The sequence below is a fragment of the Phyllobates terribilis genome, unplaced genomic scaffold (assembly GCF_046119375.1).
Source record: "Phyllobates terribilis strain yellow unplaced genomic scaffold, ASM4611937v1 Scaffold_3__8_contigs__length_932513732, whole genome shotgun sequence".
In the NCBI taxonomy this organism is placed as follows: domain Eukaryota; kingdom Metazoa; phylum Chordata; class Amphibia; order Anura; family Dendrobatidae; genus Phyllobates; species Phyllobates terribilis.
In genome coordinates, this window is record NW_027362763.1 from 916606845 (window position 1) to 916634186 (window position 27342).

At 42.2% G+C, this 27342-nt stretch overlaps 1 protein-coding gene across 1 annotated transcript in view; it reads right to left on the reverse strand.

Annotated features, from left to right (window-relative positions):
* Positions 1–27342, reverse strand: part of SMYD3 (SET and MYND domain containing 3) — a 1332179-nt gene that overhangs the window by 239330 nt on the left and 1065507 nt on the right. The window contains exon 10 of the mRNA XM_073672800.1: positions 25891–26059. Coding sequence (XP_073528901.1) covers positions 25891–26059 — 169 coding nt within the window. The remainder of the gene's footprint in view (positions 1–25890; positions 26060–27342) is intronic.

Here is a 27342-nt window from a genome sequence, read left to right on the forward strand (position 1 = left end):
TTTAAAATTTTACCATGTAACAAAGTGATCTATTTCAGCCATAACAGCAGGGATGGATATATGTGATTGAGTGATATATACTAGGACATCATCAGCAAATAGAGAGCACTTGTACTCGGTGCCTCCCACCTCAATCCACCTAATATTGGGGTTATGGCGAATTGATGAGAGCAGGTGCTCCGTCACTAGGATGTATAAGAGAGGGGACAGAGGACATCCCTGCCTTGTCCCATTGGTGATTGTGAAAGGTGATGAAAATGTTCTGACGCACCCCCTGGGCCTTGGGACACCCGGAGCCGGACCCTTTTTGGTGGATGCTGGTGGTTGTAGTCTTCGTGGCGGCGATCCGGTTCCGTGGCTCAGGGCGGTCAAACCAGTGGCGGAACTATTTATGTGGTTTTGATGTTTAAATGTCCGACTACGCCACCCGTGGATTGCGGTCAGAGTAAACCGCCGCTACAGGGCAGACCGCTAAGGCTGGTGTTGTGGGTGCAGCAGAGCGTAGCATAACTCCCCACGGGAGGAGTATAGCCTCAGGGCAGTGTATGCGGAGGATGGGGGTGATGGTGCAGGGCAGCAGCAGTAACGACACGGAGTCAGTGATGCAGTTCAGGGCCTTTACTCACAGTTCTTATTATCCAGACCACGTCTGCAGGTAACGGCTGCCCACGTCGTACTGTGCTCACCAGGTGAGGGGCTCAGACAACTCCCAGATAACTTTGGAGCGCTTCACAGGACCCCCTTTGTGTGTCCTTTGTCTGGCCTTTCTTACCAACCCTTCTGTCCGGCTGCCTCGGGCCTCCTCTTGGTAAACTTGGCGCCAGTTTCCCTGACCCTATGTGGTGCCTTCCTAGCGGGTGGAGAAAGGGGCTGCGCCACATAAAATGTCAGAGCCTCCGGTTTCTAGCTGAGGGTCGTTTCCTGCCTCCACTAGTTCGGGGACCGGTCTCCCCCTTTGGCCTGACCCCTCCACGCAGGTGGATTCGGGCGTGCGGTGGCGACTCGCCCGTCCGCACCCCTGGGATCCCTTCATTCCTCGTTCCTGGAGCCTTCTCCGCTCCTCTTCCTTCCTTCTCCCTCTTGCAGGCCTGGGCCTCTGTTACTAGGCCCGCCTCCGGAGCAGAGCTCATGCAGAGCCCCTGCTCCCTGCCACTTCTGCTCAGACTTCTCTGCACTGAACTAAGATGGTGCCCACCTTTTATACTCCCTTCTCAATGCACCCAGGAACTGCTTCCTCCCTGCTCCTGCACTGCAGGGTTCCCCTTCCTCAGTGTTCCCTCCCCCCACTCCAGCCAGGGACAGGGACTGTCGTGCCCATCTCAGGGGCATATTGGTCGCCCTGCCCCACGGCAATGTGGTGTAATGCATGCAGGTGTCGGGTCCTGATCCACACTCCATCCTTATCTGAGAGTGAGATATCACACCTCTGGGTGAGGTGCAATACGTCTGTAGCAACCGAGCCCTCGGTGCTACAGTTCCATTTATCTTCAGCCTAGGTGACGTATTGTGATACAGGGCCGTGATTTTGGCTATAAAAGGGTCCCCTAGACCCCTACCCCAAGCTTTTTAAGAGAATCATATATGGCGTGCCAGGAGACTCTATGGAATGCTTTCTCAGCATCCAACGAGAGTATCTACTTACAAATTTTTAACTGCATCTAGCCCAGGAAATACTTTGTGCCTAGTAGCAGTGTCTGCTAGTCAGCGGATTATCCCGGCTGTTAAGCAAGCTACACCACCTGTAGTTTGGACACTTAATTTTTTCAAAGGAAATGCTTCGGGACCATGGGATACTTAGTGAAGAGCATCAGGAGGCACCCCAAGGCATAGGGGCTGGGACTGGCACTAGGATGCCTTGCGGTGGACAGCCGAGCTCGATCCTTATAAAAGCTTTTTAACTGCAGCAGCTTTAGTGGACGCTACTGGAGCTGGAATTACGCGGCTGCTGGCATGAGACTTGCCCTCCAATAGATCCTTGTAAATGGATTTAAAGTGTATTCATTCAAATTAGAGGGACAATTTAAATTAAAAAGCTTAGAGCTGCCTCCACCACAGGGGGGCTCTCTCGACCCACCAGCGGACAGGCACCAGTATTGGGAGAGGGGAGCTGGCCGTCAGGGTTCACCGCGGCTCTGGCACAAACCCGGCGACACGGAGGTGGCACGGGCAGGAGCGGACTGGCCGTCTCGGCTTCTCACTTTTTGGATTTTAGAAGGGCATGACATGCCTATATCTGTGTCTCCCCCTCCTTTTACTCCTCCACCTCTTTTCTTTTCGCATGACTATATGTACTTGTCACTTTTCCATGTGTTAGTTGTGTCTTCTGAGCAGTTTGTCAGCTTTTGGACACCTTTGAAGGTGTTTTCTATGTGTTTCCATGTGTTTTTGTTTGCCTGCCATTGGTTTTAACGGTGTTCGAAGGTGTTCGACGAACAGTTCGGCGAACACACGGGTGTTCGACGAACCGAACCGAACTCGAACACTACGGGGGTGGCTCAACACTAATGTTGACACCCAGTGACCCATCAAAAGACACTGCTGTGACTTCATAATAGGAATCCATAGAGGAATCTCAGTCAACTAACTGTTGACTCAATAACTGTTGGGCTGAAATGGTAATTTGACTTTTTGTTTTTCTTAATATAGAGATAAACCTTGACCTATGAAATATACATATTCAATATAGTAAATGCAGCATAATCAGTAGCAGTTTCAACGGCTAAACTGCTACATTTTTATTTATTTTTCACAACTTCACTTAAAAAAGATGACATGTCTAAGTCTATCTATTAATGACTGCAAAATGTGCAGATACTGCAACTTTGTGGAGTGGGGATATCAAAAGATGACAGTCATAGTCTAATGATCCCAAGAGCTTTGTAACTAAACAGCCATTACCAGTAAATGACTTGCAGAAGGTCATTATGTAAATTACTCTTACTTAATAAGGCCACGAATATCAGATGATTTGCGCATAATATGCACAAAATCAGTAATGACGTTAAACGGTGAACTCTTCTTATGGTTCAGTATTACATTCTTAAAGGGAATCTGTCACCAGGTTTTTTGCTATGTAATCTGATAGCAGCATGATGAAGGGGCAGAAACTCTGTTTTCAGCGATGTGTCACTTACTAGGCTGTCTCTGGCTGTTTCAATACAATCAGTGTTTCATTAACTGGAGATTATCACTACAGGACAAGCAGTCTTGTGCCTCCTAGTCCAACCACGCCCCACATCACTGATTAGCAACTTTCTGTCAATATACACTGTACACAGGAAGCTGCCAATGAGTGGTGTGGCTGGGGTTATACACAGCTCAACATTCTGAGCTCTGCTAGAACTGCAGCAGAGAAAACTGTGATTCTATTATAACTGTTGCACCCAGTAAACTAATACATTGCTGGAATGTTGTATTTATCAACAATGAAAATAATATATTATATATATATATATATATATATATATATATATATATATATATATATATATATATACATATATGACGCGCCCCCTGGGCCATGTTGTTAGGGATACCCGGAGCCGGATCAGATGGGGGTTGTAGTCTCCGAGTGGCTGTGACCCGGTCCGTGCCCAGGGTGTCAAACTCAGTGTGCGGCAGTCCTTGCAGATGTTCTTAGTGTCGACTACGCCACCCGTTGATTTGCGGTCAAAAGGCCGCCGCTGCAGGATGGTCCGCTGAGGCTGGTGGTGTGTGTGCAGCTGTGGTAGTATAACCCCCAACGGGAGGGGTATAGCCTCAGGGGGTCAGACGTGGAGGATGGTGGTTGTGAAGGTGCAGCAAGGAGACTCAGAGTCAGGAGATGCAGTTCAGGGCTTTTACTTACTGGTGTTCTTTTGGTCACTCTGGCCTTGAGTGACCACCCGAGCCATGCTGCGTCCACCAGGTCCTGGACTCGGCCAACCCCCAGGCAATTCTGGAGCGTGGTCCTGAGCTCCTTTCTGACTCTCCCTTCCTCTGGCCGTTCCCACCAGGGATCCACTTTTGGCCGGCTCCCTCGGGTCTCTTGGTGGTCAAGCCTCCTCTGGGCTCCCTGACCCTATGCTCGGTGTGCCTTTCTAGTGGATTTGATGAGGGTCGTGGCAGATCCTGCCCACAACCTCCGGTTCCTGGTTAAGGTTCGTTTTGGCCTCTGCCAGCTTGGGATCCGGTACCCTTGTCCGCCAACCCTTCACCCTTTTGTCCTTATTCTGGGATCTTGGGGTTCCCTTCTTGTCTCCTCTCTGGGTCCTTCTTTTCTCCTCTCTCCCTCTGCAGGCTCTGCTCTGGAGCTGGGCCCAGCCGGAGCCACAGCTCCCTGTCAGCCCTCCTGGCTGAGCTCCTCTGCTCTGCTCCTCAGGCTAAACTCTGACCGACTGACCCTGTTCTAAGATGGTGCCCACCTTATATACTCCCTCTATGTGTGAGCTCAGGTGACCAGCACCCAATGAGCGCCTATCTTTACCCAGACTACTCCCCCTATCTGCCCCTACACTACTGGGATGTTCCACCCCCCTCCCACTCCAGCCAGGGACAGACGCAGTCGTACCTGCACATAAACTGGTGGGAGTACCGTCGTTCTGTCCCCCGGAAATGGGATGTATGTAGTGCATGCAGCCTACTAGCTCAGTTCCACACTCCATCCTTACCCGGGAGTGGAATACCACACCTCTGGCTTGAGGTGTAATACCCCTGTAGCAGCCGAGTCCTCAGGGTGCTACATATACAGTACAGACCAAAAGTTTGGACACACCTTCTCATTTAAAGACTTTTCTGTATTTTCATGACTATAAAAATTGTACATTCACACTGAAGGCATCAAAACTATGAATTAACACATGTGGAATTATATACTTAACAAAAAAGTGTGAAACAATTGAAAATATGTCTTATATTCTAGGTTCTTCAAAGTAGCCACCTTTTGCTTTGATGACTGCTTTGCACACTCTTGGCATTCTCTTGATGAGCTTCAAGAGGTAGTCACCGGAAATGGTCTTCCAACAATTTTGAAGGAGTTCCCAGAGATGCTTAGCACTTGTTGGCCCTTTTGCCTTCACTCTGCGGTCCAGCTCACCCCAAACCATCTCAATTGGGTTCAGGTCTGGTGACTGTGGAGGCCAGGTCATCTGGCGTAGCACCCCATCACTCTCTGTCTTGGTCAAATAGCCCTTACACAGCCTGGAGGTGTGTTTGGGGTCATTGTAATGTTGAAAAATAAATGATGGTCCAACTAAACGCAAACCAGATGGAATAGCATGCCGCTGCAAGATGCTGTGGTAGCCATGCTGGTTCAGTATGCCTTCAATTTTGAATAAATCCCAAACAGTGTCACCAGCAAAACACCCCCACACCATCACACCTCCTCCTCCATGTTTCACCGTGGGAACCAGGCATGTAGAGTCCATCCGTTCACCTTTTCTGCGTCGCACAAAGACACGGTGGTTGGAACCAAAGATCTCAAATTTGGACTCATCAGACCAAAGCACAGATTTCCACTGGTCTAATGTCCATTCCTTGTGTTCTTTAGCCCAAACAAGTCTCTTCTGCTTGTTGCCTGTCCTTAGCAGAGGTTTCCTAGCACCTATTTTACCATGAAGACCTGCTGCACAAAGTCTCCTCTTAACAGTTGTTGAAGAGATGTGTCTGCTGCTAGAACTCTGTGTGGCATTAACCTGGTCTCTAATCTGAGCTGCTGTTAACCTGCGATTTCTGAGGCTGGTGACTCGGATAAACTTATCCTCAGAAGCAGAGGTGACTCTTGGTCTTCCTTTCCTGGGGCGGTCCTCATGTGAGCCAGTTTCTTTGTAGCGCTTAATGGTTTTTGCAACTGCACTTGGGGACACTTTCAAAGTTTTCCCAATTTTTCGCACTGACTGACCTTCATTTCTTAAAGTAATGATGGCCACTCGTTTTTCTTTACTTAGAATTTGTATTATGGCAAGAAAAATGCAGCTAACAGTCTATTCAGTAGGACTATCAGCTGTGTATTCACCAAACTTCTACACAACGCAACTGATGGTCCCAACCCCATTTATAAGGCAAGAAATCCCACTTATTAAACCTGACAGGGCACACCTGTGAAGTGAAAATCATTTCCGGTGACTACCTCGAAGCTCATCAAGAGAATGCCAAGAGTGTGCAAAGCAGTCATCAAAGCAAAAGGTGGCTACTTTGAAGAACCTAGAATATAAGACATATTTTCAGTTGTTTCACACTTTTTTGTTAAGTATATAATTCCACATGTGTTAATTCATAGTTTTGATGCCTTCAGTGTGAACGTACAATTTTCATAGTCATGAAAATACAGAAAAATCTTTAAATGAGAAGGTGTGTCCAAACTTTTGGTCTGTACTGTATATATAAAGTTTATTGTAGTCCCCATCATCCTTTATTTTGTGGTGACAAGACAGCACAATTTATAATGAGGAATCACATACAGTGGCATGTAAAAGTTTGTGCACTCCTGATCAAAATTACTGTTATTGTGAACAGTTAAGCAAGTTGAAGATGAATAAGCCTAAAGTTAAAGATGACACATTTCCTTTGTATTTTAGGCAAAATATATATATTTTCATCTTATACATTTTAAAAATTACAAAAAGGAAAATGGGCCGATGCAAAATTTTGGGCGTCCTGCATGGTTAGTACCTAGTAAGCACCACCTTTTTAAAGTATCACAGCCTGTAAACACTTTTTGTAGCCAGCCAAAGGTCTTTCAGTTCGTGTTTGAGGGATTTTAATCCATTCTTCCTTGGGAAATTCTTCCAGTTCAGTTAGATTCCAGGTTCGTCTTGCATGCACTGCTATTTTGTGGTCTAGCTACAGATTTTAAATGATGTTCAGATCAGGGGACTGTGAGGGCCATTGTAGAACCTTCAGCTTGCGTCTTTTGAAATAGTCTATTGTGGATTTTGATGTGTGTTTAGGATCATTATCCATTTGTAGAAGCCATCCTCTTTTCAACTTCAGCTTTTTTACAGATGGTGTTATGTTTGTGTCCGTGAAATATTGAGAAATATTGAATATATTTTTTCTTTCTTCCCCTGAAGCCCCCTCACCCCTCCATCATCCCCCATTTGTCTCTCTGCAAATTATCACCTACAGTAGAAGTGACTTGTAAAGCCACAACCTAATTGAAATCCGAGCCTCTTTCTCTCTGGCAGACGCAGGGGGTGATAAGACACAGGCTTGCAATAATTTACGTATAACTATTGAAGCTTGCTTCCCAAGCTTCAAAAGAAAATCTATGGTCCTGCTGACAACGATATGAAATATGGAATAACTTAAGATCCATAATTCCGAAAGTAATGAGACCTATATTTTTAGTGGCAGGGACAGCCAAGGAGCGGTATGCTCATTTTTTCGTAGCCGTAAAGCCCTCCGTGGAGCTGTGGCACAAAAGTAGCAAAATAGCAGACTGCAACTATATCATGTGTGGTATCTAAATGAAGGTAGAATCATAATAGAAAATATGGTATCACTTTTGGCCTTCTGTGATGAACCAGAAATAAGTTATCCCAAAAAACAGATTTTTAATACAAACATGAAGAGTGGAGCCCCAGCCCCTGTGATGTCAGCACAAGGGGTGTGGACAGGTTTCTCCCTTGAGCATAAAATAGTTTGCGGAGGTTGGAGCAGTACTCATTGCAGGGAACATATGTATCATAAGCAAGGGGTCACGTTCCGCCAAACGGTCATAAGGAGAGCTCCCCTCCAGCTATATTGAATCATCGCAGTGATCTTTATAGAGTACATTTCTTCTTTAATTCTTATTATTTTGTGTAACTGCAATGTATTGTATTGTCCCCTTTGTAAAATCTTGTACAGTTTTCTTAAACACTGCCTCCCTTTGGGATTAAATATAAAATTTAATAGTTCTGTTCTTTTGTCCTGTAATTGTTCCCTCCCCTGAAGCCATACACTACCAGAATGCAGGCATCTGAGCAGGCCTGTATTATATTTCAAACTCGGCCGGTGGTGGCAGTGAGTAATAATAATCGGGCTATCGTGAAGCTGACAGTGACAGTACGGGGCGTGTAAATATATTCCATGCGATGGAGTCCGGAGGTGTGACACCATACACTCACTGGTCGTTTGCCGATACCTAAGGAGTGAGTATTCTGGATCATGAGCTCGCGATTCCGGACAAAATCCATGACATGGTGACGGCACCATGAGATATTGCGTGATCTCCCTGGTGTCGTCTCTGTGGAATTCCTGACAGTTTGCATCAAGAATTTGCTGAAATTTCATTGAATCCATTCTTCCCTATACCCATGAATTGTTCCCCATGCCACTGGCTGCAACACAATGTCAAAGCATGAATAATCCACCCCCTTAAGCATGGGCTTAATGGTTGGCGAGATGTTCTTTTCCAGAAATTCTGTACCCTTTTTTCTCCACACATACCTTTGATCATTGTGGCCAAAGAGTTCTATTTTAACCTCATTGGTCCACAGTACTTGTTTCCAAAATGCATCAGGCTTGTGTAGATGCTCTTTTGCATACTTCTGACACTGAATTTTATGGTGAGGATTCAGGAGAGGTTTTCTTCTGATGACTCTTCCATTAAAGCCTTATTTGTGCAGGTGTCTCTGAACAGTAGAACAATGTACCACAACTCCAGAGTCTGCCAAATCTTTCTGATGGTCTTTTGCTGTCAAGTAGGCTTTCGGATGTGCCTCTCTAGCAATCCTATGAACAGCTCTTACTGAAATTTTGCTTGGTCTTCCAGACTTTATCTTGACCTACACTGTTTCTGTTAACTGCCATTTCTTAATTACATTTCGAACTGAGGAAAGGGCAACATGAAAATGATTTGCTATCTTCTTATGGTCTTCTCCTGCTTTGTGGGCCTCCACCATGTTCATTTTCAGAGTGCTAGGCAGCTGCTTAGAAGAACCCATGCCAGCGGTTTTTTAGCACAAGATTAGAGGAGGCTGGGTTTTTATAAAGCTCGGAAATCTGCATCACCGGGCCTTTTCTAATATGATAGTGAACAAGCCATAACTCTAACAGGCTAGTTAACATCTGAAACCTTGGTCAAAGTTATCTGAGCACACACATATCCAAGGGTGCCCAAACATTTGCTTCTGCCCGTTTTCCTTTTCGTAATTTTTAAAATGTAAAATATGACGATATACAGTACAGACAAAAAGTTTGGACACACCTTCTCATTTAAAGATTTTTCTGTATTTTCATGACTATGAAAATTGTACATTCACACTGAAGGTATCAAAACAATGAATTAACACATGTGGAATTATATACTTAACAAAAAAGTGTGAAACAACTGAAAATATGTCTTATATTCTAGGTTCTTCAAAGTAGCCACCTTTTGCTTTGATGACTGCTTTGCACACTCTTGGCATTCTCTTGATGTCCCTGGCTGGAGTGGGGAGGGGGGAGGAAAACCCAGTGATGTAGGAGCAGGAGGGGACGGTTTCTGGGCATAGGTAGGAGCTCATTGGTTGCTTGTCACCTGAGCTCACACACTAGGGGAAGGTATATAAGGTGGGCACCATCTTAGTTCTGGGTTCAGTCGAGTACAGTGCAGAGAGAGGAGAAGTTCAGCCAGAGAGGGCTGACAGGGAGCTGTGGCTCAGTCTGGGCCCAGCTCCACGAGGCAGGCCTAGGGTGAAGGCCGGAGCCAGAAGAAAGGAACAGAAACAGAAAGGAAAAGAAAGGAACAGAAACAGAAAGGAACAGCCAAGAAAGAGAAGTACCCAAAGTGTAGAAGGGCCCAGAGACACGAAGGCAGAAGGAACCCTAAGGACCCAGGAGATTGCGGGTGACGGGTTGGCAGAACAGGGTACCGGATCCCAAGTTTGTGGAGGTGACTAATCCTTAGCCAAGAACCGGTGGTCGCGATCATTTACTGGTGCGACCCCTCACTACACCTACTAGGAACGCACACCACATAGGGTCAGGGAAGAGGACACCCAGTCCTCCCAGGAGAAGGCCCGAGGCAGCTGGACAGAAGTAGTGTCACTAGTGGAGCACGGCTGACGAAAGGATAGAAGAGAGTCCTGTGCCACACTCCGGAATTGCCTGGGGGTTGATCGAGCCCCCCTGCCTGGTGGACGCAGCACGGCTCAGGCGGTCCTACCTGTGCACAGGTAACGTGGATGAGAACTGTGAGTAAAGAACCTGAACTGCAACACCTTGTCTCTGTGCTTTCTCACCGCGTCAGCACTACTAGTACTGGGACGCCCCGCACCACAACCACCATCATCGCTCTACACTGCCCTGAGGCTATACTCCTCCCGTGGGGAGTTGTACTACACTCTGCTGCATCCACAACACCAGCCTCAGCGGTCTGCCGTGCAGCAGCGGTTCATCCTGACCGCAATCCACGGGTGGCGTAGTCGGACATTTAATCATAAAAAAAACACATAAATAGACTGCCACTGGTTTGACAACCCTGAGCCACGGGACCGGGTCGCCGCCACGGTGACTACAACCCCCTGCATCCACAAAAAGGCCCGGTTCCGGGTTCCCCACGCGGCCCAGGGGGCGCATCACTAACATATTGGGGTGTGATCATAGGACCATCAAATGTCTATTTGTAAACAGGTAACAGAGTTGCAAAAAAACATGTTAACAAAAAAAGACACAATTTATGGCCAAAGATTTTAGGAGAATCAAATGTGAAGTGACCAGGAAGCCATTATCCTCCAGTGCGGTCATATTCCAGAACTGGAACCTCCTTGGAGAGCCCAGAAGTACAAGGTGTTCAGTGCCCAGAGACATGGCGAAGGTAAGGCTGAGACCCGACCACCAGTGAACAAGACACAGAAGGGGAAACGTCACTTGCCTAATAATTGTGCACACAGTATGTAATGCAGTATCTGTGTGTGTGTGGGGGGGTTTCTTTTTTCCTTACTGAGTGGAGCTTTCATCCTGTACAAAAGCAATTTGTAGGGTCGACAGTATAAGACGAAACGTACACCGGACATTGGGTGACCCATACACAACTTTCCTCAAGGAAACATGGCATTTGAGATATATAATGGCATGCAGAAAGCTTTTAAATGTATTTTATGAATATTCCCTTTAATACGAGTGAGATACAGTCATTACTGAGGTTAAAAGCTAATTAAGGGTGTAGCCTTCATTTCTGCATTTAGATGCTATATTTTTCTGGCTACCTGCACTGTGTAATCAAGCATACAATATTCTCAAAGAACAAAGGCTTTGTAGTTTTAGACTTGAAGAAACACTTTGGTGATATCCCGCAGACAGACTACGTTAATTTATACTTTGTGAGGAAATGCAGACACCAATAATTATTAATTCCTCTTTATAGCACCGGCTGCCTTTTAATTTTACTTTTAGTCATCACATTTTTTATTTTAAATGAAGCCTTTACTGTTATTGATCTTGCTCTTCCCTAATCCTTCATGTTTGCATTACTAATGCTTAGCTGCCAAAGCTGTGATAATGACCTTGGATTGCTCTTGCCTAATAAAGGATCGACCAGTGATATACACAAATACCTTATTAACCTATTCCATGGTCTTTTTTTGACACATACTATTATTGCCAATGAAACTTATATATTCCTTGATAAAAAGAAAAACAACAAGACACAATACAAAAAAACATGCTTCTAAGTGTGCAGTACGATCTGTTAGGCCGTGTTCACAAGTAGCATAAATGCTGGTTTTCTGCAGCTTCTCCCACATTTTTTGTGGATAAATACGCAATAATAATGGTCTCTGATTATCACATATTTGTTACTTTTTTTATGCATTTTCTCCTTTGTTTTTGATATTTTTTGCGCAGGTTTGAAGTAGTAATTTTTTTTTTTTTTAGCAAAGAACAAGTTCATTCTGCATTTAAAAAAGCTATTTTGCTTTTTATATGCGTTTTATCAGGCTTCCTGTAGAAGCTTATAGAGAAAAAATGCATGAAAAGATGCACAATTCAACAGCATCGTTAAATACACAATGGGCATGAGTTTTCAGGAAATCACATACACTTTGCTTGGACAGTTATGAAAGCAGATTTTCTGTCCATAAAATAAATTTGATGTGCCCGTGATTTTTTTTGAAGCTGGAGAAGATGTTATGGAATACTTTGACTGCAATTTACATTATTATATAGTTTACAGTAAATTATGTCAATGTGTGCATATTTGTATTATCGGTCATAGACATAAATAACTTAACATTTTTATGGCTTATTATGGTTTACCAATATATCCATAAAAATGTTGGAGGTTTAACTGCCACATCAACATAAACGGTCTTTATATCCAATAAAGAGATATATATATTATATATATATATATATATATATATATTTATATATATGGAACATTCTCACCCATGCCATGGATCAGGGTGCTGGGATATATGGGTTCCCAATGCCACTTCATTCCTCCAGAGGCAATTGGGTATATGCTGGGTAGATCCCTATATAGGCTGGGTATATGCCCTGTATATTCCCATATGGGCTATCTGGCCCTAGGGTTTGCATTGACTCCTGCCCTGACAAGGACTACCATTCCGATAAGATGCCTTACGATGTGCTCTCTGATGCATTTCCTCTGGGAGGATTCATCAGGTAAATTTCTTGCAACTAGGGTATCATGTACTCCAATGGCATGATATTGACTACCATGTAACCACCTCTACACCTGGAATTAACTGCATCAACTTAGGCTGGAATATATTGCTATTGCACACTCATCAAAAATTAGAAACAACAGCAAACAGTTGGGAAAAAATTTACACATTGGTGTCTCATAACTTTGAAAGACAGTCTCATAGCTCGTATTGTTCTGGTACCTGGGATGCCCCAGTTTTGCCACTTTCATTTGCAGTGGAATGCAAGGTCTACATAATCTCAGATTGAGGTGACACACAACCATGTAATTGCTCACGTGACCGTGTAGGAACTGAAACAAGCACACGTTTCAAGCATAGTGTTTCTACTGACCCAATCATCACAAGTCCGATGTGGCTGTTATGATCTGCTACAAGCACTAAGGAAAGACAGGAGATCTGTCCCTACAATAGAACTAAACTGGATCCCTACGATGTAACGGGGAACCTGATCCTGCGATCAGACCCGCTAAAGTCCTCAGCTAGTCTGTACGAAGACCTATAGATGCAAGGGAGGGATCCCTACAAGAACTAGGGACTGGGATAAAGTTGGACACCTCCTAGCAGAAATTGTAGCAGTAAAAGACAAACACACAACATAGAATATAGAGGTCAGAAGACCTAGCAAAACTAACAGAGAAAAGTAACAGAGCACCAAGCTAGCTCAAGAGTAGTAATTACAATGAAGTCCAGCAAGGCCAGGAGGGCGGAGCCGGATTAAATAGGCAAAAAAGGTCATGTGACCAGCAAACAAGAAAAAAACCAACAGGAGAGTTCTAACAGTGGCTAACTTAGAAGCACCACCTCCTATCAGATCAAAATAGAGCATGGGGAAAGGAGCCAGAACACCAATGAAAATATCAAGTGTTCAAATCCAAATCCTTTGAATGGTTAGTGGTGTACCACGCTAAAAGCCACGGTCAATGTTATAATTATAGATATAGAAACAGAGGAGAAAAGAAGAATAAAATAATTTTCCCACCCAGAGAAACACCTATCTATTACATAATTGGCATTTATATGAAACAATTGAAACTCAATTGTTCGTTAAGACCTATTGGTAATATAGTGTTAAGATAAAAAATCCATTTTGTTTCCCGTTGTGGGATCAGTTGATCCCAATTGCCTCCTGTAGGTAGTCTAGCCACATTATCAATGCTCATGAATTTAAAGAATACAATATCGCTTTTATGATTGTTTAACAACTCGCATGGGGAAATAGATAAAACACTGAAAAACTGCAACTGACCCAGCCGGTTCCTGAACAGACTAAAGATTTTGACCCTGCAGTCCCTATTGGTTCCTACGTAGGATGGAATAGCCCCAAACAACAGATTAAATAATGGCAGCTCAGACCTATGCTGCCTGAAAGGCTGTCGAGCGCTTTACATTCCTCCTAAGAAACTTGGGCGCAGAGCAGAGTGCATTTTACCTAGAGAAGGGAAGGATTGCTGAGATACAAAGAAATCCCAGAGTGAGTTAAAACAAATCAGAAAATAAAAATGAAAAAATAAGGTATGTACTGCTAGAGAGTATGCTGCCTACTTCCTAAATAATAAACAGAAGATAGGTACAGGGTGAAATGCATAGTCAACAGAGCGATAAACCCTAGATGGACTTTCATTGACAGGCCTAAACAACAGCAGTATTGCTGGACATCCAAATGAGAATATCACCAGCAGGTAATACCAGCAGGGGGGAAAATATAGCCGCACCTGAAAGGTGATTGGGCAAAGAAATGAATAAATGAAAACACCTGGTAACCTAAAAAGACTAAAGCAAGGATAACAGAAAATAAACACCTGGAGAAAAGGTGTAATTGTTGTGGCTTGGCATATAGAGAAGTCGACCACAAAGCACAGGCTAAAGGGTTCGTACCCAGACACATGACAGAATTCCCCCTTCTATGAAGGGCCACTGGACCCACGGATCCCCAACCGCTGATGCCAATGACAGAATTCTTTAAATATGTGATCCGTATGCTAATGTTCTGCATTAATGCAGGAATTATCCTCTGGACCAAAACCTTTTCATTTAACGAGATACTGTAGTCAACGTCTGACAGAGGCAAGAGGCTTTAGTTCTGGTGCAAACTCTGCACTTACGAACTGTAATGCAGCGACTTGCTGGCATTACGGTAATGGTCCAGGATGTGTTTTACCTGACCATGTACCTTCCCCCTCAGGTGACTGGTCACATGACTGTGACATAGCACAGGTCCTGCACGCACAGAATGTCTGTCTGATCACATGACTGTGACATCAGCAAGGTCCTGTCAGTATGTGTGTGTGTGTGTGTGTGTGTGTGCACGGGATGCATATATAAACCCTGCTTGATGGGAGACAGGTGTGTTCTGTGAGAGAGGCATAAGGCCTGTTCCCGTGTGTGTGGGACACCGACCGTGTGAGGCCTAGTGAGGCCGAGTGAAGCCTGGCAGCCTGAAAGGCAAAGACTGGATCCTGTGTGGATGCTAGTGGCCTTGGAAGGCAGAGGCTTGAGGAAGAGTCCTGAAAGGCAAAGCTTGGATCCTGTGTCCAGCCAACACAAGTCATGCTTTTCATTAAAAAGATCCGTGCAACGAGAGAATGGCACAAAAAGCTTGCCGGGTGGCATGCCCTCCGGTGCACCAACCTGAGCTTTCACAATGTGCTGTTTGAGATCACTCCCCAGAGCACCCACCCCTTCACTTAGAATTTTGACTGGATTTTCAACCCATCTCAAGAACAAAACTATGTGATAAAACAACAGCCTTAACATTCTTAGTACCAGGGAGATATAATGGAAAAAATAAATGGAAGCTGGCACGTTTAGGCGGACTGTACTCCGGGAATGAAGACCTTTGGAATTCCAAAATGTTTTTTATTAATACCAACCCATTTGTGCACCGGACCGGTGCCTTTCTCAAGGTATAAAAACCAAGTGTCACATACAGTAAATTTTTGTGATCAGTAAAGACTATTACTCTATGCCTAGCCCTCTCCAATCAATGCCTTCATTCCTCGAAAGCAATCTTAACAGCCAAGAGTTCCTGATCGCCTATATCACCTATATCTTAGTTGGACTCTGCTTGTGAGAATTTCCTTGAAAAAAAGCAGGAGGATGAAAGTAAACATCCTTCTTCTGTGAAAGAACAGCACCCATCCCACAGAAGAGGCGTCTCCCTCAACCACAAAAGGCAAATCAACATCAGGTTGACTGAGGACAGGAGCTTTAGAAATGGCTGTCTTGAGAGGAGCAAAAGCATCAACAGCCTCAGTAGACCAAAAGGAAAAGTCAGTACCCTTCTTGGTCATATCAGTAAGAGGTTTGATTATAACTGAGAAGTTCTTTGAATTTACGATAATAATTGGCAAAACCTAAGAACCTCTGTAAAGGTTTAAGATTAGTAGGTTGTACCCAATCAAGGACAGCCTGTACCTTAACAGGATCCATCTGAAAACCTTTAGCAGAAACTAAATGACCAAAAAACTAAATCTGCTGCACCTCAAATTGACACTTCTCTAGCTTGGCAAATAAATGTCACAAAGAATTTAAAGCACATGTCAAGCAGCTCCTGAAGCTCCTCACAGAAAAGCTGAATAAATCAAGATAACATCCAAGTATTTCACTACAAATATACCCACTCAAGAAGAAAAAATATAATTTATGAAGTTCTGAACCACTGCTGGAGCTTTGGCATCACCAAATTTTCAAAGTCACCCTTGGGTGTATTGAATTAAGTCTTCCGTTCATCATCTTGGCAAACATGTATAAGGTTATATGCCCCTCTCAGATCCAGTTTAGAAAACCACTTGGCACTCGTGGAACCCTAATCAACAAATGCAGAGGTAATTATAACTCTAGATTTGGACACCAAGAACACTTGTAAAAAAAAAACATTAGTATGTATGAGAGATAACTTCAAACCTTTAGAACCAGTGTTCTTACATATTAATGATTTTTTATTTTTCTTTTAACGTTTAAGAAATTCATTATTGTATCTGAAATACTGAATCATTACATGACCCATTCGACCGCAGTATAGACAGAGATGAGCAGGTGATCCAAGTTCAATTCCCTCCTTGGATTCTCTGCAGACCTCAATTTGCATAGGTTCTCCTGCCTCAATAGGATGAGAGGAAGAAGTCACTGAAACACCCTCAAATATGCTCTTATTCCTAAGATGTCTGTCTAAACGCACTGCCAGTGACAAAGCTTCTTCCAGGGACGACGGGGAGGGACTATAAACCATCATATCTTGAATCTGGCTAGAAAGACCGTGGCAGAATTGACTGCAGAAGGCTGGGTGGTTCTAGGAGATTTCCACTGCCCAACGTCTGAACTGAGAGCAATAATCCTCAACTTTATGATTTCCCTGAACCAACCTGTGAATCATTGATTCAGCAACAGCAATTTTATCGGGGTCGTCATAAATGAGCCCCAGAGCAGAGAAAAAAGCATCAACTGAGGAATCCTCAGGCAGAGATAGTGCTCAAGCTTGAGGATCTCCACGGAGCAAGGACAGAACAATACCCACTCATTGACTCTCTCCTCCGGATGAGGCAGAACAGAGACGAAAATACAACTTACATGAAGAAAGATGGACAACTTACTTCAGCCCCCGTCGAAGCAAGCCAGTAAATTTACCTTAGGCTCAGAAGATAGTTTTGGGTGGACTAAAACCTCTGTAGCAGCGCATAATGTATTCTGTTGTTGCAGCTTGATGTCTGCCACCTCCAAGGACAAAGACTGTAATTTCACAGCCAGAGCTTACACAGTATCCATGGTGGCTTCTCAGCACACAAAAATGGAGCGGGCTGGTGATAATGTTATGATTGTGTAACAAATCACATGGGAAAATAGGTAAAACACTAAACAACTGCAAATAATCCAGCAAGTTTGTGCATAGACTAGAGATTATGACCCCGCAGTCCTTAGTGGTTCCTATGTGGGATGGAATAGCCCTAACAACAGATTAAACTATGGCAGCTCGGACCTATAATGCCTGAAAGGCCATCAAGCGCTTACTGCTCTGCCCTCCTAAGGAACTGGAGGGCAGAGCAGAGTACAATTTACCTACATAAGGGAAGGATTGCTGAGATGCAAAGAGATCCAAGAGTGAGTTAAAGCAAATCAGGAAATACAAAATGAATTAATAAGATACGTACTGCTAGAGAGAATGGTGCCTACTTCCTAAACAAGAAACAGAAGATAGGTTCAGGGTGAAAAGCATAATCAGCAGAGAGATAAACCCTAGCTGGTCTTTCACTAATTGGCTTAAACAAGGGCAGTATGGCTGGACATCCAAATGAGAATAACACCAGCAGGAAATACCAGCAGGGGGAAAGAATATATATAGCCACACCCGAAAGGTGATTGGGCAGGCAAATGAATAAATAAAAACACCTGGTAACCTAAAAAGACTAAAAAAAAGGATAACAGACAATAAAAACCCAGAGAAAAGGTGTAACTTCTGTGGCTCCACGTATATAGAAGCCACACACATCGCCTCCATGTGTGTTCCTGATGCATCTGGCTAAGGTGTATCTCTGTTCAATCTCCCAAATATGATAGCCCACTCTCTGTCTAAATTTGCTTCTAATCGTCCCAACATACTCCATTCCACAACCACATGTTGCTTTATATTTATCACCCCTTAGGTACGGGAGTTGATAAAATCATTGATTTTATAGCTATAGTTTCTTTTTGTAAAAATCCTCCTAAGGCTGTGTGCCCACTATGCATTTTTTAAGCGTTTCCACAGCGGCAATTCTGCTGCAGAAAAGCTTAAAAAACGCTTGGTAGAAGGTCTGCAATGTTCCCCAATGATAATGTGAAGAGGAGACTCTCCTCCAGACCTGTGTATCATAGTACCTGTAAAAAAAAAAGAATTAAAATAAAAAATAACATTATACTCACCTTCTGATGGCCCGCGGTCTTCTATCCGGTACGTCTTGGCTCCTGGGTCGCTCGCGATGGTCTAAAAGGACCTTCCATGAAGTCATTCAGTCATGTGACAGGTCATGCGACCGCTGACGTCGGCGGTCACGTGACCTGTCACATGACTAAAGGATGTCATGGAAGGTCCTTTTACACTACTGCGAGACACCGGGGACACCGGATAAGGAGACCGGGGGCCATCGGAAGATGAGTATAATGTTTTTTTTTTATTTTTTACCGTTTTTATTCTTTTTTTTAACTAACTTGGTCACACTATATAAAATCCATGCTGGTTACATCAATTTATATAGTGTGACCAAGTTGTTAAGCACTTTTCCAAGTGATGCTAAAATCGCTTGGAAAGCGCTTGGCAACCCACATGCGAAATCGCATGTGCAAAACGCGTGACAAACGCTTGTCCCTGGCTGAAAAAAACGCATGTAAAATCCGCATGCGTTTTTTCCGCCAGGGAGATGCAGAAATGCTCAGGAAAAATAAAATCTGCATCGTGGGCACATAGCCTAAAGGTGTCACCTGTGAGCAAATGGAGGTATACCACACAGTTCTACATTTAAAGCAACCTTTCGTATTTGATGTCAGCTCCGCTGGTAGGTTTTGATATAGTAAAGTGACTTTGAACCAAACTATGCCTTAAAGAACTGCCCCAATTATATGTAATCTGGGGATGTTCATCCAATTTATTATTGATATCTGCATCCATGGTCACGATGGGCTAGTGTTTCTCAAGGATGGTTCGAACTTATCCAGCCCCATTGTCAAAAGTGGTGATTAACCTGGTAATTAGGCTTCAGGGTAATTAAATCTACCCTAATCCTCCCCTTGGCTTCATTATAAACCTTCCTAAGGATCCCATTGAAATTTCCTCTCCTAAGAAATGTATCTCTTAGTTCTCTCATTTGTCTTTCAAACATACTATTGTCCAAAGAAATCATATGTATCCTCAGATATTGACCCTTGATTATTACTTTTCTGTGTGATGACTTTCAGGAAACCCACAGCAACTAATTATTTACTTAATTTGGAAAGTAAATATTTCAAGCTCACCATTTATTGTATTTTTGATCAACATTTCCAGAAATGGTAAGCAGTGTTGACCTGTTTCAAAGATAAAACGTAAGTCTAGGTCATTGTGGTTTAGGTTAGTCACGAATTCTGAAAATTCCTCTGTAGAGCCTTTCCAGAGGGCAAAAATATTGACAATGTACTGCGCCCACCTATTGATCTTACTCGTGATAGTCATGGTTTCATATCTGACTGTGGCCTAGGGACGCTATGAGTGACAGCTCAGCTGCCCTATGGGATCTGTGGTGTGCTGGACTGTCAGCTTTGTGAGTGACAGTGCAGTCAACCAATCTGATCCTAGGGCATGCTGGGCTGTCAGCATTTTGATTGACAGCCCTGCTGTTCAATTTGGTTTAGCCTGCAGGTGTTTTCTCAGGTGCCTCCTATCCTCAAATGAATTGTAGGGTATTTAACTGGCTTGCTGTGAGCAGATCGTCAGTTGTAGATTTGCTATAGTTAGGTGTGTATGCTTGCTCTGTGTCTGACTGATCTTGTTGATGACCCTGGATTTTGTTGTGACTACTCTTGTGGATTATCCCTTCTGCTTTTGATGTTCTCTCACTTCAGGTATCTGATCCTGGATTTGGCCTTTGACTATTCGTTTGTTGTACTCCCTGGTTTTGACGTACCCTCCTGGTATTTGACCCTGGACTGTTACCTGACTACTCCTTTGTCTCACCCCTCTGTACTATGAGCCCTTAAGGTATCTGACCTCAGACTTCCTGACTACCCTATCTCATGGCTTGACCGTGAGTAGTGACGCAGCATCACAGTGATTGGATCAAAACACTCATCAAAGACGACCCTGTTTTTTTCCCACCAGCCCATAAACAGATTAGTATAAGTGGATGCACAAGGGCTCCCCACTGCTGTGCCCCTGAGCTGGTGGAAAAACCTATGATCAAAAAAAAAAATTCTCATTTGGCAAAATTGAAAAGTTTCAGAATTAATCTTTTGTGGATGCAGAACTGGCAGCCCCTCACGTTCAGCAAATAATCTATTCCCCTCATCCCCTGGTTATGGAGAATAGAGGAACATAAAGCCTTCATTTCAATACTTGCTAGCAATGTCTCTGAGCCCACCATAAGACCCTGCAGTTTGTGTAAGAGTGTAACACCAGAACAAATGGTCTTGAGACCTGGTCCAGATAGACACCCAGGTTCTGGCTTAAAGTGTTTAAAGTCCTGAGATTATGGGTCTGCTCTTTAAGGATCTAGCTCCTTGTGCACTTTGGGCAGGCAATAAAAGGTTGCCATTGCCGCATCCAAAGTTAGAAGAAATTCATACTCTATTTTATCTATCACCTTTGCTGACAGCCTCTACGCAAGAATAGATTTCAATTCCATCAAATAACCATTTGAGGGGTTTGAGGGAAGTATCTCATACCCATGTTTCTCATTAAATAGGGATTTACACACCTGATGATATTATGATGTGTCAAGGATCACCACATTTAATGGCAATGTGATGTTCCTGCTCAAGCTCTTTCAAGGACTATATTTTAGACATACTGCAGTTAAACATATAGTGAGTGCCCTGTCCATCCATTGATTTAAGATCCGTGATATATCCCCCTGGGTAGAGGGCATTTTTTTACTCTTATTCCTAAAATTAGTAAAGATGAGATCCACCACAAAGGATAGGGCTAGGTTCCCTCAAGCCATCTAACTATCTAGCATCTGGAAACATATCTCCAAGGATATGAAGTTCACCAGATAGATGATTATCCTTTTTCATAAAATGTTCATGCCATCTCATCTTATGTGCAAATAAATTAAAACCCTTAACTGGTCTAAAGAGGCCAAAGTCAGAGCTTGGCACAAATGAGAGACCCTTGTTCGATACTGCTTAGTACCCTATAATAATAATTTTTATTTTTATAGCGCCAACACATTCCGCAGCACTTTACATTTTAGAGGGGACTTGAACAAACAATAAAGACATTACAGAACAACACATAACTCAGATACCAAAAGGAGTGAGGGCCCTGCTTGCAAGCTTACAATCTATGAGGAAATAGGGGGGACACGAAAGGTAAATGGTAAAAAATGCTTGTATTGTACAGTCCAGCTATAAATATAATAAATAGGGTATTCACATAACGCTGAATGAACCGGAATGTGCCAGTATGTGTACAAGTACAAACACAGAGGGCTATTAAGTGCATAGAGGATGTGTAAACAGATGTTACAAGGGTCCTGATTTTTAGAGAAAATGTTTTATGGGCAAAACAGGGATAGTTAGATAAGTTAGGTGAGGCGATAGGCCAGTCTAAAGAAATGTGTTTTTAGGACACTCTTAAAACTGTGGGTATTGGGAATTATTAGAATTATCCTTGGCAGTGCATTCCAAAGAATTAATGTAGCACGTGAGAAGTCTTGGCGACAGTAGTGGGAGGTTCAAATTATGTGATAGATTAATAATTTGTGTATCTGTCTTTAGTTGTAATTCTTTGTTGGGTTTAGGCGATTGCTGAGGGGATATGACTGTTCTAAAATGTGTCCTCTGTGTATTTTGTTGTCTTTCATTAATCCTAAAATGACCTGCCTTTTCCTTTGTTCCCTCCTCATTGTGTCTTATTTCTATTTTTCATGTTGGACACTTCAGTACCTGTGGAAGACTGATAGTTTTTTTTTTTGCGGCTTTCATTTGTATTTAGTAAAATCATTTTCAATTCATGTGTATTTATAAAAATTGACGTGTTAATATACCTCTCACATTTTGCTGCTATTGTTATGATTTGTGAGTTACATTGAACATATCAGAGGTTTCCATTTTTCTATTGCTTCCCTGCAGTAGACAAATACACAATATTGCACATTTTTAGACCACACATTGAATCATTAGAATACACATATGTTCCAATCTTATACTCACTCTACTATTGTCCATAAGTTCTAAAGTGTAAGAAACCAAATCACATCATGAAACAAAAACAATCATTGTTTTTGAAAATAATTGTATATAAATGAATAAGACAAGCTGCAATGCAGTACACAGCCACTTGTATGAACAGCCTGTGCTCTCTGGACTATGAAAACAATAAAGGGGATGCAGCACCTTTACCCCTAGAACGCATACCTGAGGCCTCGCAGGCCCGCCCTGTTAATTGTTTTCTATTTTCTGCAAGATTACTTTAGTTAGAATTTTGAAACTCTAGGTATTCTTCATGTATATAGTTGTTTGTCATTTTTGTTTGAGTTATTCCATGTTATTTGCACACGGGCCTAAAAGGCCCCAGGTATGTGAAAAAGTAGATTTTTATGGTCATGCATTCTAGGGTTAATGTACTGGTCGGCCGGAGACCTGGAGTCTGTGTAGCTGATTAATATTCTAGTACTGGAGAACCCCTTTAATATATTAGATAATAACTTTTTTCAAGAACAAGTAAGCTGCATGTAAAGTGACATTTTCCAGTCAATTACACAGGTAATATCTAACCTTAGACGCCAGCTGATTGGACCTACGCTTGGTACAGAATGATAATCTCATTAGCTACATTAGATGTCATCAAAATTACAACTATTACATCTCTACTCTGAATTGATAAAGTACAAACGGTCTTAGCTTACAAATGTGTGTTTGTAGCTTCTGTTCTAAAAGACATCTCCAGATTGGCTTACAAACTGCTGCCATCTTTCTGAAGGATTTTCCAATAGCAAATTCTATTTGGAAAGATTTACAAAGTGCAAAAATATGACAGCCATGTGGTTATCACCAAAAAAAAACTAAAACCTTTTGTTTGTGCAAATTAAAAAAAAAAACATTTTGGGAAAGACAAAGATTCAGAGACAGAGAAACTACATTTTCAGCCATGGCTATTTTATGTTAGAGTGGATACCTAAGCTACTGCAATGCCCTACATCAGGGAAGCGACATAGTGTATCTGAAGAACTATACTATATTTCTAATTGGAGGTATTTGCTAATATTATTATTAAACCTACTACATATTGGAATAGGATCTTGGAGATGTGAATACCCCTTTAACATAGTGTAAGTGATACAAGACAGGGTTTTTTTGGAGCATTTAGTTTAGTCAGTACACTCGATGGCCCCGATCACACCAATTTTGATGAGGAGGCACACGTATCTTAATGCACAAGTGGCTGTACATTATATTGAAGAGTGTCTTATTCATTTATATACAATTATTGTCAAAAACACTGATTGTTGCATGATGTGATTTGGTTTCTTACATTTTAGAACCTATGGACAAAAGTAGAGTGAGTATAAGATAGTATAAAAAGTGTCGGACAAGTGACGTGCGCCCCATGTGCTCTTCGCCACAAATCCTAAACAGTCCCTGCTAGGGTAAGATTTGTGTGGTAGCGAATGCTGCCTCCCCTCCCCAGCTCTGCCTACTGTGTTGGAGCTGGGTGACAATGGCGTGAGAATGGCAAAATTTGCAAAATTTTAGTGCAGACTTAAGTTGCACCAAAAAGTTGCCACTTTTCAAAGCTTTTTACTCTAGAATACTGGTGTAAAAGCTTTGATGAATTAAGCCCAATGTGTATAAATGAAAATTCGAGAAATTACCATTACCTTGTTAGCGAGGTCAAAAAGCATAAAAAGAACAGCCCTATAAGTAAAATTTAAAGAATAATGTAAAACAGACTGAACTTCACCCCAGGATATAAGGAAATGAAAAGTGATGAGTGAGGTGAATGGCTTAATGCACTTGTCATTTCTCATACAGTGCCTATGTCATAACAGTTCATTCATGTTTAAATTGTATTACAGCTTTATTTTTTTTAAGGTATCAGATATGTCAAAATGTTTACCAAAAGAGTGAATGGCGTAATTCTCCAAATTATAGAATAAATTTATGAAAACCATCTGGCTGCGGCTGATGATTTTATTATATAGTGGTGATGTCTAACCAAAACACTGGCTGCATCCATTCACATGAACACAAAGTCATTATTGCTATTAGCATAACATTTAAATAAGAGTTTAGAAAAAGCTTCTAGAAATGTATTCATTCATTCATTGTTCACCAAATCAGAGGAAGCAATAACAGAATGGTTAAGCTGTGATCATTTATACAAAACCAACAAACCATGAATAATTTAGACATTCTAATTATTTGTATTTATGAGTAATTAAGACACCAGCATATATTAATTAACAGTGTTATACTTCTGCAAATAACATTACAGCAAGGGGAAGATTTACAAGGTGCACTAAAGGCTCTTGTCCTGATTGTAGAGGTGTATTAAAATGATTAGCTCTACTTTATGAGGGCATTGCTGAAAGTCATGGCCAAATTGTTTTATCAAGTGAAACTCTTAACACCCAGATAGCTATGTTCTCTTTTCTCCCTTTGTATCACTTCTACATATATTGTATAAATGGCAAACTATAATAATGTGTTGTGCAGAAATGGTCCCATACACATTAGAATAAAGGTTGCTAAACCTGCCGGTTTGGCTGGACTGGCCGACCATCAAATGTGTATAAGTATTGACTGCTCCCCCGGCAGATAATGTCAGGGGAGAGGGAGATGTGGCATATTAAATTCAAACACCCAATTCTCTTGTTCTCCCTGGATATAAGCTACCACCAGAGGTGTCTGACAGAAACTTTCTCCCCTCTCCCCACTGAAAATACAATAATACTGGGCTGAACATTCACGTGAAATGAAAGAAATAGGTGTTGGCTAAATGAGCATAGGGCCGAAAACTACCTAAGGCACATGATTGACCACAGCTCAAATCCATACGGGACTCTTCAGAGCACCGATTCTAGGAATCAGTTGAGACCCCCAACAATTGATGTTATAATCTATCCATGGATAGGGGATAACCTCCAAACTTCAGAATACTTTTTTAAAGTGAACCTGACACTTGCTGCCCAATCCTTGAGCAGCATGTATCAGGCACTGGCTGTACGATTTCAGCCAGGTCTGTTTTTCTCTGAGATACTGCAAATTTTCTCAGGTTGTCATAGATTGGGCATCATGTGTTACCTGTCAGGTTCTCACGGATTGGGCAGCATGTATCACCTGTCAGGTTCTCATAGACTGGGCAGCATGTATCACCGGTCAGGTTCTCAAGGCTTGGGCAGCATGTATCACCTGTCAGGTTCTCATAGATTGGGCAGCATGTATTACCTGTCAGGTTCTCAAGGCTTGGGCAGCATGTATCACCTGTCAGGTTCTCTTTAAGTCTTTACCTTGCTATTAATCTGCACTATGTGTGACAGAGTGCCTTTAATGTAGACAATAAAATTAACTTGTAGAAAGTTAATGTCATGATATAATTGCATCCACTTACCTGTAAGGCTCTAAAGTTTGCACGGCATATTGCAAGGCCTCTTCCCACATTTTAAGTTGAATGCAGAGATCCATTGCCAGGTCCAGAGCCTTGAGCTGATGGATATTCTTATTGGGGAGTTGACTGCTGTTGATCAGCTTCTTACAAAGATTTAAAGCTTCTTTTAAATCTTTTTTTTTATTGATTAAAGAAAGTATAGCTTAGAATGTTCCTCTTTCTAATTTTACATTAATTGAGATGTTTTCAGAGGTCATTTTTAGACCTAAGTGCAAATCATACTGTAGTTTGTCATAGTTAACCAAGCATAAAACATTTTAGCACATGGTTCAGGCTCCATTTCAAAATACAGGTGTATACTCATTATGGAGTCCACAACCTTTGTTTAAATACTATTGTATTTTATGTAATCTAAAAAGTCCAAATATTACCTGTTGGTTTGGGGAAAAAAAGTATTTATGGGACCTGAGATTCTTCTCTACAGGATTTCTCTTATAGTTTAGTGATATTACAGCCACAGACCCCTCGGCTAACAGATTATAAAGTCCCTGCCAGCTAAGGGAGTGAGCACTTTTTTTTGCTGAAGACAGTGCAGCAGGTGTTGAGTTGCCTTCAGTAAACTCTCTCTGCAGATGTTTAATGACAACGATGATAAAGCCGAATGCTGTGTGTTCCCTGAGGCTTGATTTTTGTTTTATAATCTAAGTTTATATAAATAACTTTGACAGCTATAATCTGCAATTTCTGGTGCAGAAACAATGACAGAACATGTAAAACTACTGGTATTCATATTCCTTTAAAAAACGTGTTTATTGGTTGAAGATCGGATGCATCTGATAGTTATTATTCTTACTGTACATATTACTTTATATCCTGTATTAAAAATATTTAAGTTGAAATACAAACATCAGTGTCGTCAATTTGTTTTGTACGGGGAGAGGTCATTCGAGTGCGGTCCGATTTTTTCACGAACCTATAGACTTGTATTGCTGAATTTGATCCGACCGCTGGATCAAAATCGGACATGTCAACGCAATTTTCCGTGGACTGCTTGGTCACGGATATGTGAATAGCCTCATAGAATATTACAGGTACAAGTGATAATCGTGAAAATCATGAATAGCACTTGGATGAGAATTTCGGACATCTGAATGAGGCCTAAGACTGTTTTTAATTAGAGCTAGATACTACCTGCCCTTTACATTTGTGAGTCTTAGCCCAGGAGAGGTAAGTGTAAATTTAACAGAATAGGTTCCTATCCACACATGTGCACATGCGAATTAGCACATTTCTGCACTACGTAGTACATCAATCCTATAAATATAGTCTATAGCAGTAATGCAGTTCAAAATTCTTATTTTCAATGTTCATATATACCTTTGCAAACTCAACATGTTGCTGCGCTTGTTTGTATATTATTGCAGTCCATCACAGCAGTAGGAACCTGCTCACATT